This window comes from Harmonia axyridis, chromosome 1, assembly GCF_914767665.1.
Source record: "Harmonia axyridis chromosome 1, icHarAxyr1.1, whole genome shotgun sequence".
Taxonomy (NCBI): domain Eukaryota; kingdom Metazoa; phylum Arthropoda; class Insecta; order Coleoptera; family Coccinellidae; genus Harmonia; species Harmonia axyridis.
This window is the reverse complement of record NC_059501.1, coordinates 39,680,495-39,696,034: the sequence shown is the minus strand read 5'-3', so window position 1 is coordinate 39,696,034 and position 15,540 is coordinate 39,680,495. Positions and strand designations below refer to the sequence as shown.

General features: G+C 35.5%; 1 protein-coding gene across 2 annotated transcripts in view; it reads left to right on the top strand.

Annotated features, from left to right (window-relative positions):
• The window catches only part of LOC123671367 (follistatin), a 118,843-nt gene that overhangs the window by 84,722 nt on the left and 18,581 nt on the right, over positions 1-15,540 (top strand). For both annotated transcript variants that reach the window (XM_045605159.1, XM_045605160.1), the window contains exon 3: positions 4,401-4,589. In XM_045605159.1, coding sequence (XP_045461115.1) covers positions 4,401-4,589 — 189 coding nt within the window. The remainder of the gene's footprint in view (positions 1-4,400; positions 4,590-15,540) is intronic.

Here is a 15,540-nt window from a genome sequence, read left to right as displayed (position 1 = left end):
TCAAGTAAAGCGATAATTTTAAAACCACACAAACGGAGAAATGTATCTGCATATCACAAAATGACCTACATCAAATATCGATCAATTCAATTTTTATGGTCCTCCTTGAAATATGATCCTCGTGATTTTATCCAGTCACAGCTTGGATGGATAGTAGTTATCATATAGCGTTTATTATTTTGTTGTAACGTGAATCGCTATGACATATTACTAGTTTGTTCTTATTGGCATCCAATAGAACAACGGAAAATCTTTCCGCCCAAATAGCTCCGTTGTTTTGTGCAACTTTCTTGGAATATTTTCCAAAAATATGTCTCTTTGACACATTTGGGTTTTTCAGTGAATTCATGGAATTTCATTTTATTCATATATGCTCGTCACGTATCTCGATAGTGTAACTCAATACGAAATTCACCAAAGAACCAATTTGAATATTCCAATCCGTCAAGGATTTGCAGAAAATCGATGTAAAATACTAAAAATGGTCGCACTAGGTATTTTGGGTATATTAAAAAATTCTCTTTGCAGCACGTCCTATGAGTCTTAATAACTGAATCCCCAGTTTCAAGGATTGGCCAAAGAAGTAGCTGAGTTCGTAACAATTGACCTTTTATATCCGGAATCAGCACATAACTATATTCTTCGAAATACTTCACAACCTATAGAGACAGGACCAATAAAATCCCAAGAAATTCAACTGAGGTTATGAAGATCTGTAAGAGGAAAGCTGTCTATCAATATCTTATCCAATTTTTCAGATGAAAGAGACATACTGGAATGATGATGAGCTTTTCTTCCTTCTATACGGAATGTTTGACAGAAGAAATGTTTCTTATTTGACACTTTGAATTCCGCCTTTACCAGTTCTGGTAGTAGCGATAGCTTGTTCGGTTCTAAATGTTCAAAAATTGAAAAAGCAACGCTTTAATGAGATCATAAGTGCTCAAGAAATCTTACAAATTGGAAATAGATTGAATTAAGAAAAGTTGCAAAACATAATTGAATCATATTGAATCGCTGTCTAAAATTAAGAAACAAAAATTCAGTCGCTTTTTAAAAATGCATGCACTGATAAGTGCGAACTGAAGTGCACACATAATATAAATATCGATGCCCTACACAAAAATTTCTGGGATTTAGTTAATATGGCCAAATGGAGAACGTAGTAGGTACTTTCATTAATGATATAATACCGAAATGTAAGTATGGGAAGGCTGGAAAGCCTATTAGGTCCTGAGATAATAACAACATTTCAATCGGAAATTTAAATAACTCTGAACTTTTTTTCTTCAAATAAACATTTTTCTAGTAAATAGTGAAGGGATGCCTATTATAATGTCTTATCAATCCCCACATACACTTATCTAGATAATGAAATACTCAGCCCTTCAAAGTATAATAGAAATCATAAATTTGAATTGATCAAGATAATGCACCCAAAGTATGTGAAACTTTAAATCCTGATTCCTAACAACCATCAACTTTAAGATATTTCTTGGTTCGATTAATCGTGCAATTCTTTTTGTCGAAGCTTTAAGTTCGACAGTTTCTTATATGTAAAGGGTGTTTTTTTTAGAGCTATAGAACTTTAAATTCCAATAAAACAACGATGGATCATTCGATTGACATGAATTTTATTTATCCGCAAGATAATCTTGTGGCATTATTTTTTTTTTTTCGATGACTTTTTCCGACATTTGTGGCCGTATATCGGCAATAACACGGCGAATGTTGTCTTCCAAATGGTCAAGGGTTTGTGGCTTATCCGCATAGATCAATGACTTTACATAGCCCCACAGAAAGTAGTCTAGCGGTGTTAAATCACAAGATCTTGGAGGCCAATTCACAGGTCCAAAACGTGAAATTAGGCGGTCACCAAACGTGTCTTTCAATAAATCGATTGTGGCACGAGCTGTGTGACATGTTGCGCCGTCTTATTGGAACCACAGCTCCTGGACATCATGGTTGTTCAATTCAGGAATGAAAAAGTTAGTAATTATGGCTCTATACCGATCACCATTGACTGTAATGTTCTGGCCATCATCGTTTTTGAAGAAGTACGGACCAATGATTCCACCAGCCGATAAAGCGCACCAGTCAGTTTTTCTGGATGTAACGGTGTTTTGACATATACTTGAGGATTAGCTTCACTCCAAATGCGGCAGTTTTGTTTGTTGACGTAGCCATTCAACCAGAAGTGCGCTTCATCACTAATGGACGTAGTGCGCGATACGTATTCCGCACAGAACCATTATTTTCAAATTGAAATTGCACTATTTGCAAGCGTTGTTCAGGAGTGAGTCTATTCATGATGAATTGCCAAACCAAACTGATAATAAATCACTTGACAGCTGTTAAATCGGTTGCCATCTTGAACAGTAATGCCAACTTGAAGTTATATACCTCGAAAAAAAACACCTGTTATATGAATTTTCAAGTATTGAGAATACCTATTTCCTCCCTTCATAGAGGTTTTCTTTCTTTTTCATTTTGGTTGTTCTTCTTAATGAGCGTTTGGTTTTGTTGATTTGTTTTTTGCTTTTTTCCGCTTTATGTTTGCAGTATCGGCAATAAGAGGAAAAGGCCAGAACAAATTTTAAAGGATGTATTTTATTGAAATTATATGAAAAGAAAGTTGGAAGTAACTCAAGGATAATTTTTCAAGTGGATGAAGTCTCAGGCCCGAAATAGTCTATAGTATTTTTTCGAAATGTTCAATAATCGTCTTCTTTCTTCCTTCCTCTTAGATGTTCAATTGGTCATATCAAAATACGTAAAAGGTCCTGCTTTTTTACTGTAACATTCAATTTCCATGGATCATTTCACCATATAATTCAAATGCTATTGGTATGTCTTCAGAAGAAAAAGAATTTGTGGAATCTGTCTAAAAATCAAACATTAAAAAACTAACACAACACTTAACGTCTGAAGCAGTTCAACAACACGGCCTACCACTTTTCCATAGAGTCGCCATTTCAATGGGGAATGCATCATAATTCATAAGCCAATGGATCGATAAATGATATCGGAATTTAGTAAGCAAATGCTTCTTGTTGATTTTATGTTTCCAGTCAATTAGCTCGGGATATTCTGTTCACTTTAATTTCCTGTTTTCATTAGCATTTCTCCTTATATGATCGAGATTCTATTAGAAAATTTATATAATCATATTTTGAAATGTGAAGGTATTTTACATCGAAGCCATACATACTTCTTCTTTGGTTTCAATAGATATCAGAGATTCAATGGATATGGGCATAAATTCACTCAGTTCAACGATTTCAGTAGGGCTTTCAACTAAGCGATCAAGTTATCCTTGTATAACTCCAGAGGAATTTTGTGGTATTTCTTTTCCAAACTTCATCATGAATTTCGATCAGCTCAAAATTTTGTATTTTTGAACTTTCTTTGATTCTGGTTAAGCGATCAACATGATAATGCTTCAAATTGTCATTCTATATCCAAATGAAAAGTTACATTTCGATCTAATCTGTAGTTTTGAAGTCAACTGGAAAACACATTTTCGAATAGCATTATTTACAGATTGTGACGAAATACTAGAGCTATTGATTCGGAGAACGAGGCAATGGAATAACTGTCATTTGAGTTGAATCGAGTTCCATCACCTGAAGATTGAAGAAAACAAAATCAGTATTTGAAGCAGCTATAGTAAAACTAAGTATCAGTACTACATGTACGCGAAAGAGGTGAATATTGTATGCAGTAGTTGGGAAGTGCCGTCGCGTGCAATAAACACTTTTTCTTCGATTGACAGCAAATATTGATTTTGCAGACACATAATTATAAGCAGAATATTACTTTTCCTGCCTTGTCAGCCACGTAACTACTTTCCTGCCTAGGCAACAAAGTGATTATTCTCAATGCCAATTGAACTTCTACATTTTCTGACAATCAATATTTTTGCCACCTTCCTTATTTCTGGAGGAGTAAGTAGTTCTAAGTCGCTATCACAGTCCATAATATAAATATATCCGATATTTCTCCGAAAAAATATCAGATATTTCATAAGTTGTCAAACTATAATTATCAAGGACATATACATTCACATAACCACCAACCTTTCCAACAATTGCGATTTCTATCAAATTTGGTTTAATTAATCACTACAGGAAAAAATAAAAGGATTGAGGGAATTGTAATGATATAATATCCTACATATATTATTATAAACAAACGAAGAAAAAATTATATGTTTAACTCTGCAGCAAAGTAGATTGATTGCCTTGGCTGAATTCCTAGACTCGCTACGCTCGGCGCTCAGCTATGAACTATCAGCCGCGGCAGTCGCTGCCTAGTGAAACAAATAATCCTTTCATGCACATATTTAATCAAAAACTATTATTTTTGCTTCACAATCATTATTTCTGAATCTATTACAGCGGGAACTTGCTGGTCCACGATGTCAACCACCGGTAGATGCACTGAAATACTGTACGAGAAGAGCGACAAAGAGAATTGTTGTGCTGACCATTCTGTATATACTGCCTGGTCTGCGGACGACCTCGATTCCGGTAGCCTTTTCTTTTGGAGGGTACTAGGTGGTGGAGTTCCTTGTGTTTCCTGCAAAGGTAGGTGTATAGAGCTCTTCAACTATATACCTAAATTTCATGCTCATACAGAATTGACCTTCAGGAACCTGAAACTTTTTAAATGATCGTTTCTTAGTAATTTTAAAGTGGAACAGAAGGATTAGATTTGATCGCAAAATGTTCAGTTTTATTAATATGTGCCACAGAATTTTGCTAAACGCTATCTTTAAAATCATTGAAACCTCTCTCTTTTTCTGGATTACTGTAGAATCCTTGATCGGTGTTTAAATTTTGTTATACGGCTCTTAATAACTCCCCAAACTAGTTCCATTGATGAGATGTGGAAGATGACCACAAGTCCCACTAATAAGAGCGATCAAATTACCAGGAGGTGGCACATGTACTATTTCGAGCAATGCAAATGACCAAATAGAAACATACTATTTCGATAGACGATAGACTAGCACACTGGTATTTATTCAAAAAGACTCGTAAGACTATACATTTCCAGCTCCTTAAGGCCTTTTTCTGGGAATTTGGAAAACACGTATATATTAGAAATATTCTGGCCTACTTTAAGTTACTTTGAAATTTGAATATACTTTTAGTCCAGTAGATATATACCTTTTACCTGCAAAAAATTCCGAACTTAATGAAACTTCTACAGGTTGACTCTGTCTACATGACTTTCTCAAGTTATCCAACACGAGGACCCTGTGCTAACTTGAGGAGGGCCGATGAACCTCAACATTTTCGGACTTTTTTCGGTTTTTTGCTCATAACTTCCAACCTAATGTAACTAATCTTCATAGTTGTAGAGCATTAAATTCTCTAAAATTTTGTATTCGCAAATTTTTTTGTAAACCCAATATTATTTTAGATGCAGTCGTTCAAAATAATAGTCCAGTAGACAAAGCAAAAAAGGTGGGGTCTGCTGGAAAAAAATTCCCAACTTGATAAAACTTCTACAGGTAGTTCAGGGGTAATGTGGGATGACTTTGTCAAGTCATCCAACACTGCTTGTGTTGGATAACTTGACTTCTACAGGTTGACTCTGTCAAGTTATCAAACACGAGGACCCTGTGCTAACTTGAGGAGGGCCGAAGAACCCAAACATTTTCGGACCTTTTTTCGGTTTTTGCTTATAACTTTTAACTTCACCAGTTTTCGACCAAAACATTCATTTTCAAAGTTGTAGATAATTGAATTCTCTATAATGTTGTCTCCAGAAACTTTTCTCTAAACCGAGATGCAGCAGTGGCGGCTCGTGAGCTTTCATTCAGAGGAGGCCGAACTGTACTTCCGGTCAGCCACTCGCATTTATTGTACAATTGGACGCAGAACGAACGATTATGCCTGGAATTGACAATTAAATTTTGCATAGCAGGCTGAGGTGTTTTTATAGTTTTGGTAATGAAAATTTTGTCATCGTAAGGCATTTGGCTGAACTTTTTAATCAAAATAAAATCTACGATATCTTCAGTAACTCTGAGTTCCCTACTGACACTATCATTTTCATTTCTAGTTTCCGACGTTTCCGTTTCCATTTTTCTCGATAAAATATATCTGAATAGCCTTCCTTACCTACAAACTTTGCCGAACAATCCTAACACGAAACCACAAACAACACGCCGAAAGGAATAAAAAGTCCTAACCTATCTTTAGCTTTCCCTAATTCTAGCGCTAATAAACAGAAACAGCTGACCCATCGTTAATCGCCGTGGATCATGTTCGGGCGCTTTCGGTCAACGGAGACAGGGCCTCCGGCACGTGATATCCAGCTCGAATTTAGAGTGGCCGGGAGCTTCGTATCGGGAGAAATTTGAAATTCTACGTTCACGACAAACGCGACTAGAGAGGAATTGGGCCTCCGCGACCCGCGTCTGGAGTCTGCTGTATTCTTTAGCGCATCGCATGCCTGTAGTACGGTGCAGCGATGGGCAATCTTCTCAGTTTTGAAGTCTGTTGCGGAGAATGTATAAATATGATGAAATATTGGGGTAAAAAGTATCCAAAAATTTGAATATTCTATTGATTTAGGTTAACATAATATAGTTGGACTTGAACTAAGAATTATAATGCGGTAAAATTTGGGGAGGCCCGGCCTCCTCTGCCTCCTCTGAGCGGCCGCCACTGAGATGCAGCCAATCCAAATTAAAGGAATTTTCTCAAAATGTCGAAAATCAGCAAAAAACAAAGGATTTGACCCTCTAACTATCAATTACCAGCCATTCTATGGTAATTATAGTAATTTCTCATGATTATCGATATAAAAGCCTATGTTTATGTGAAGAGTAGATAGTTCAATGTTATCGTGGTATTTTACCACCTTACTGTAAATTCCTATCAATCCATAATCATTTTGAACCTTAATAATCAGATAAACTGGATAAAATCAATAAATAATAACCAATAATTAATTGAAAATAATGATTGTAGAAAACAGAAAAATTTTGGGGTTCTTAGGATCTCCTCAAGTTAGTACAAGGTCCTCGTGCTGGATAACTCGAAAGAGTCATCCCACAACACCCCCGAACAATCTGTAGAAGTTTCATTAAGTTCAAAAATGTTTCCAGCAGATCCCACTTTTTTTGCTTTGTCTACTGGACTATAATTTTGATCGTCGGTATCTCAATTAATATTATGTTTACAAAAAAGTTTGTGAAAACAAAATAGAGGTTATGAGCAAAAAACTGATAAGTCTGAAAATGTTGAGGTTCTCCGGCCCTCCTCAAGTTAGCACAGGGTCCTCGTGTTGGATAACTTGACAGTCATCCTACAACACCCTCGAACAACCTGTAGAAGTTCGGAAATTTTTTCCAGCAGATCTCCTTTTTTGTATTTGTTTACTGGACTATTTATCCAAATAAAAAAAAAATCATTCACACAATGAACCTGAACCAAGTAAACCAAATAATTCAAAAAAAAATCCTCATTTCATTAATTCCCCTACGGATCGATAATGCGAATCATGAGAAAGATAATAAAGAAATGATAGACACGCTTAGTCACAGCCAATGAAAATAACCGAATCGATATCCGGTGCAACGTGGACTATTTTAGCCAATAGAAACAACCAAATCGACACATTCTGGTTCCAGACACGATCCGACAAATACCGGGATTTTTTTGAAAGTATTGTAAGGCAATAAATTCTCTGGCCCCAAATGAATGGGTGGAATCTTGGACAACCCTTGTATAATCGAAATATTTTGGCTTCTTTCAATTCTAATGACTTTGATTTTACTATACACTACTATATGAGAAAATTGATTTACGACAGGTCTCATAAAACTTTGATTGAGCGATCAACTCGTTGATGGTTGTTTGAAACCTATGGAAGTGTCAAAAATTAAGTGAAATTGAACACAGAAATGATTTGATCCAGCAAATCACCACGATAAAACCCATCATTAATGTACCTGATTTTTTTCACGAGGCTTCCCTTTGCTATTCAACCCATTTCAGGATTGCATTAAGGCATGAAATATCCTCATGGCGTCCAACATTGAATTATTGACTTCGTAATTTATTCTACTCAGTTCTTGCAAAATCACAATTTTATAAGGATGCAATTTTTATTGAAGCGTAGCCTTGAATATGTCCCACGGGGACAGTCCCAGCGTTCAAGGCACGGTAGTCTTTACATGGTCTTCATTATTTCTCCATACTTTTCATCGGGGCAATGTGGAATTGAGCTGAACATGGACTGTTCGGAGGAGGACTTTCTTACAGCAGCATGACTTCAAATTCATATTTCTCTGTTGCCAAACGTCGAGGTCTTGAAGTCATAGGTAGGCCAAATTCATCTTAATTTGGACCTGGTCTCGTGCCTTATGCCTCATGGGGTTCCTACCAGTCCATCAGAGCGGAAGGAACCCTGGGACGCATCATGATCTAATGAAGCAATTCCCAGAGATCATCTTCGCTAGGTATTGTTTCAGTACCTACATCATGATATATGCTGGAGTGAATGGTTGCCTGTTTTGACTTTAAGATTAACACACTCAGCTATTCTTTGGGTAGTGAATCAGATGGTTCCGTCCAGAAGTCGTTGTTTACTCACGTCTACCAGTAGGTGTACTTCTGCCGCATTACCATCTGCAGGGCCATATATGTTATACATAGCCGTCATTTCCGCATTCATTTAATTTCACATTATTCGCTGATATTTCAAAAAAAAAGGAATAGTAAAAAACTTCAGCGATTTAATACAAATCAAATATGGCTTTGAACTCTAACAACTTACTCTAAAATATTCATCTCTAAAAATACTTACTTCAGGTCAACATACATTCTTTTAACATTCACGTTTGTAAAAACGTTACTCTCTCCAAGATAGCTAGATTTATGCTCGGATTTATGTATTGAAAATTTATAATTTTAGAATTCTCCTTCATTTTTGAACTAACTTGATCTCTTAAATTCTTTCAGTCCTACTTCACTTCATCAGACTTTTAGCAATTTGACACTAAGCAAACCGTTTATTTATCTCAGCGAAAACCATGCGTTGGTTGAAATAAAATAATCAAATAAGCTAAGAAATGAATAATAATTTCATATTAGGAGAAAGCAGTGGCGTATACTTCTATTGTCTAGAAATATTCGATACAAAATCCATACGGAAGCCACTGATAAATTCAATAACATTTGTATTCCAGAAATCGCATCTTAAAGAATTGAAAATGTGTTGCAAATTTCATAGAGTAGCACAGTGGTTATAAACAAAATTTTTTTTCAAAACATACATAAATGTAAGAACGTTCCGTATTCGTTCATATCAAGTTTTTTTTCTCCTTAATATCTGCATGTCTTCAAGGAACACCCAGTATAGGTAGATACAAGAAACTTCAAATCACATATAAATAATGTTATATGCGTGCTAATGAGGTCCACTTTCGAGATGTGGAGCGAAAACCTATTGAAATGAAATGAGGAATACACTAAATCAGGAGCTTGTGAGTACTCATCCATTTATGCGCCGATTGCGCCCTTAAGATCAATTGATTTCTGTGATCTTCCGAGTTCACGGCATTACTTTCTTCATTTCTTCTTTATAATTTTCTTGAAATTGTTAGGATTCTGATAACGCGATCAATACGAAATTTTGTACAAACCTTGAAATTTTCTTTCATATCAATCGTGATCAGAAAAAAAATGTTGTAATTTTTTTTTATTATTATTATTACAAGGTAAAGAGTTTAGGCCAAGCCTATGAACTCCTTGTTCCTATATTCTTTTTGGTTTTTCTACGATTCTTTTTATGTGATCACCATGTGCATCCAAACACACGGAGCTGGAATCTTTATCTCGATCAAAGCAATAGTTTTGAAATTAACAGAGTAATAAAGTTTCGAGCGGTCATATTTACGGAACCCCTAATCAAATTACACCCTTCAACAAACTCAACCTTGACATTCGAGATCCGAAACCTGAAAATTTCAAACCACTAAGTTGAACCTTATCGTCTGAGACCATTCCCGGCTGTAACTTCGAAAATTACAGATATTGTGCCGAAAAAATAGAGCGTTGGATTCGATTAAGAACGTTTAAAAACAAGCCTACATTGTGGCAGGTGTACTGAGTAGTTGTGTTCATGCATATACATTGAACTTGGCTTGGAGAAGCTTTCTAAAGAGGGTCTTCACTAGGAATATGTATATAGCCAGACCTCGTATAGGTGGCACCCTCCAATACTTACATAAATCGCTGGAATGATAAGTATTATCAGTTTTCTGAACGCCTCTCTACAGCTATCAGTTTGCTTGAGATTGAGGATTTTCCGAATTTTCCTTTTTTTCAGTGAACCAATAGATCACTGTCAGTTTTTTCTTCATGGTCTCTGTGTGTGGTTCTTATAATAGAGCTCCGTCCAAAGTTACTCCCAATAGTTTGATTGTGTTCTCTTTCTTACCCTTTAAAATAGTAAATGTGTTTTGGTTTCATTTATCGAAAGAAAATTGTATCTGAAACAATTTCTAGCTTCTATCGATACTTCCTCTTTTAACTGCTGTAGATATCTCAAATTTGACGCCCTGAGGAATAACGTGGTGACATCAGCAAAAAGTAGTGTAATCCAAAAAATAAAGATATTACCTTCAGTTATTTCTAAGTCATTCACAAAAATTAAAAACAATATGGGCCTCAAGATGACCCCTGAGGAATCCCAAAGTTTACCTTTTTCATCTGAAATTTTTTATTTTGCCATTGAACTTGCTGTTGTTTGTCGGCAAGGAATAACATTATCAAGAACAATGGTGGTCCATCCAGGCCATACAGACGGAGTTTCTCAATCAGTAATTCATTGCTTATACTCTCGAGTGCTTTTGTTAGATCGCAAGACACAATCTCACATACCTATTGTTGATCCATTGCTGAAATAATGATCTTTATAAGCTCCAAAAGCATTGTTGTTGTCGATATACAGTTTCGATAGCGATGCTGTTGGTCGCCGAGGATTCTATTCTCTTCAAAATACTGTAAGAATTTTCTTTTCACAATTTCTTTAAAAATTTTTGAAATGGCGGGCAGTATAGAAATTCGACGATAATTTTCCGGGTTACTCTTATCTCCTTTCTTGTAGATGGGCAACACTTTTGCTATCTTCAATATGGATGTCATGTCATAGATGTCAGTAGTTTCCTTGATTTGATGTTTTAAATAATTTTTATGGCTCAAATGGAAAGATATTGATGTAGACGACGTTTATTTTCAACAAGACAGCGTATCACACAAGCAACGAAACAATCCCAAGAAAGCTAGAAAATTTTCCCGGCCGTATTATATCTCGAGAAAGTGATCACTGATCACAATTGGCCATCGAGATCTTTTGATTTAACACCTTCAGACTTTTTTTTGGAGTCCCTTAGAAGATAAGGACTATGCCAATGCTCCACAACCGATTGAAGGCTTCAAAGTTTGAATTTGTGCAATTCTTGACGACATGTAGCCGAAAAATGTGCGAATTGATCATGGAAAATTTTATAAAAAGAAAAGTGTGCTGTGAGCGTAGGCGTAGTAGATTTGGCTGATTTAATTTTCCATAGTAAATGGAATACCTTTCCCTTTAATATGAAATAAACATCCATTGATTTCTCTTAAAATATACTCGTTTATTGTAATCAAAATGAAACCTATCATTAGAAAAACCTTTAATTATTGTATACTATCGAAAACAAACCCGTTCGCTATCAATCCAACCTCGTTTGATTGATGTACTTTTGAATGTTCTGAAGAATTATTTGTACGCAATTGCATCGCATGATGATTTCTCCTACCTCAACGAACGTGTATTTTTCCTAAACGCGAACTCCTTGACAGGATGTTAATAGTGAATGGGAAGTGATGCACAATTTCCTCTTCAACTCAATGGAAATCGCCGATGCAGACTATTCAAATTATAGAAAATTACAAGCGCTGGTCGCAACGTAACCGGAGTCTCAATTATCATCTTGCTCGATACCTACCTGATGATCTCCCACTAGGTTTCATGTAAATTAATTCTATTCTGCGTTTACGATATTTTTTCATCGACTTCCTCCGGTCGTGGCTTCGACAGTAAAATTGCAATGAATGGCATTCGATTTCCTGTCTGCTGTACTTCAGCATGAATCTGCCAGTATTATGAGGGATATCTGACGAATTTGATCAAGAGAATACTTTTTCTGGGGTATCAACTGCACGCCTTCTCACTCTGGCACTCATGTAAAGTAAATATGTATTTATTTAATTTTATTTACAATTTTAGTGATACTTTTTGTACTTAAAAAAGAACTGTAGTCAAGTAGCATCTGTCCGATGTGTAATATAAAAAGTTTTTTTTTATATTTTTCAAACGTATTTATTCAAAGAAAATTTCCAAACTCTAGAGAGAGAGAGAGAGAGAAAGTATATTTATTGCTTAGCAAATGGCTAACGACTTGCGTCTTTCTGCCCGTGTGAATTACATTTTGTACAATATTACGGATAGTAAAATAACTAAGATATGCTGTTTGACTAAAAAAAAAAAAAAGAAGAAATGTATGTGTTTACACAAAAAAGGTATTTCAATGTTTTGATAGCTACAGTGTTTCTGAGAGGTCCTTTATTACATCCATTAGTGGTTTAGTTGGGTACTTTCGTCTGTGTTGTCTGCTATCATTTTTTTGTATCGTACTGCATTGTAGTATTTGTAGGTTGTGGGGGTTGTTTACAAATTTTTTTCCCTAATGATCTGAATCTACTCAATATTGGATCTATCTTAGTTTTTTCATACAGTAGGGTGTTGGGTGGGTTATAGAGTGGGTTTTCTGGATGACGTATCTTGCTCAAAGTTCTCAAACTACTGCGTTCTGCCACTTCGATGTTGTTCAGGGTGGGTCTTCTAGCGTTGCTATACAAAAGATGTCCATATTCAAGCATTGGTCTACATATAGTCTTATACAGGGTGTCCCGTAAAGACCACGTCAATCCGAAGGAGAATGTAGATCAAAGGATAACCCACCTGCTATGACAAAATTCCCATTATAAAAGTCTTACCGTTTTCGAGATATTTTTTTTTTTTGAAAATAATTAATTTTTGCCCCTTTCAATAGTTCTGCCCTTACGGTTGGTACAATTTTACATCTTTCTGGTTAATTTTTTCAGTAAAATAATACTGAAGAATGATTTTAACGTTTACATTAAAAACATCCTCCAAAAATTTCAAAGGGGGGCTATGAGAAATATTTTTATTGAAAATTTTGGTAGTGGATAATTTTGTTCATGAAATTTAGCCCATCGTAGTGGAAAAAAAATGTACCGAGCTACTGCTGCACATTACACCAATAAATTGTCTATTTTATAGTGATTTCAAAGAGGTATCACACAAGTCATTTGTTATTCAAAGAAAAAAGATATGGCTGTTTTTATCCAAATGGGTACGTTTCTGACAAAATCAAGTTTGTCAATTCTGTTAAGAAATCTTCGATGTTGCATTACTTAGTGAACAATAGCAATTGTTTACGTGCGAAAATATTACTCGCATAATTGTTCACCTCAACGAAATTCAATTTTGCCGGCAAATTTTGGAAAACATCATGCTGATCCAGATCTTTAATAAGATCATTTGGAGCGACGAGTCTTACTATACCAAGGATGGGTACATGAATCTCCACAATTTGCATAGCTGGAATATCATAAATCCACACGAAGTGAGAGAAGATAGATCACAATATCGATTCAAGATCAATTTATGGACTGGAATATTTAATGGTGCAATTTTGGGCCCGATCGAACTGCCGCCATCACTGAACACAAACTATTATTTTATTGGAAGATATGCCACTGGCGCTGCGACGTAGTCTGTGGTTTCAACATGATGGATGCCCAGCACATTACTGACTCGAAGTTACCGCACATTTGCATAGTACTTATCCCCACCGGTGGATTGGAAGAGAAGGGGAAATTTTGTGACCTCCTCGTTCACCTGACCTAAATCCTATGGAATTTTATTATTTGGAGTGACGAGTCTTCCTGTACCAAGGATGGGTACATGAAGACCTAAATCCTCTGGACTTTTAATATTGGGGCTCCCTACAAGATAAAGTATACGCAACACCCATACGTGATGATGCCGAATTGAGAGAAGGCATCCGCAATTCGGCTTCATCACGTATGGTTGTTGCGTATACTTTGTCTTTTAGGCAGCCCCAATATTAAAAGTCCAGAGGATTCAGGTCTTCATGTACCCATCCTCGTCGCTCCAAATGATCTTATTAAAAATCTGGATCTGCATGATGTTTTCCAAAATTTGCCGGCAAAATTGAACTTCGTTGAGGTGAATAATTATGCGAGTAATATTTTCGCACGTAAACAATTGCTATTGTTCACTAAGTAATGCAACATCGAAGATTTCTTAACAGAATTGACAAACTTGATTTTGTCAGAAACGTACCCATTTGGATAAAAGCAGCCATATCTTTTTTCTTAGAATTTTTGAATATTTTTGAATACAAATGACTTGTGTGATACCTCTTTGAACTCACTATAAAATAGACAATTTATTGGTGTAATGTGCAGCAGTAGCTCGGTACATTTTTTTTCCACTACGATGGGCTAAACTTCATGAACAAAATTATCCACTACCAAAATTTTCAATAAAAATATTTCTCATAGCCCCCCTTTAAAATTTTCGGAGGATGTTTTCGATGTAAACGTTAAAATCATTCTTCAGCAATATTTTACTGAAAAAATTAACCAGAAAGATGTAAAATTGTTGCAACCGTAAGGGCAGAACTATTGAAAGGGGCTAAAATTAATTATTTTCAAAAAAAAATATCTCGAAAACGGTAAGACTTTTATAATGGGAATTTTGTCATAGCAGGTGGGTTATCCTTTGATCTACATTCCCCCTAGGTTTGACGTGGTCTTCACGGGACACCCTGTATATCTTAGAGGCTGTTTCGGTGTTTATGCGACGATTTTTGTATGTGAGTGACCTAAAGTGCTTTGATCTAGCAATTATTTCTTTCTTTTTCTTGTAGGAATGTGCTTTGAAGTTTATTTTATTATCAAGAGTAATTCCTAGGTACTTAACATGTTGTGTTGGTTTTATATTCTGTTGGAGCATATTTATCCCTGGTGACATGTTTGATAGTTTGTGACCAAATAGTATAAGTTTGGATTTCTCCGGGTTTGCCAAACTCTAGTGTGACTACATAATTCAGATTATGTTAATCAATAATCTAGAATAATTCCAGAGTCTTCTGACTTGATTTACAATGTTATCATACTTTCTGTTATGAACAAATATAAAAGATATTGAATAATGATTCCAACTATCGATTGAAAATATCTTACACATATTGTGAACAAATTTATATTGGAATCATTTATATTCAAGAAGAACTTAAAATTTAAACATTCTCAACTTTTATTAAAAAGGGGACATTTTTCTCGATATTTTTTTATGAGTGCCATATACCCATTCATTGAGGTATCGACATCATTCCTCCATAAAAAATATTAATTT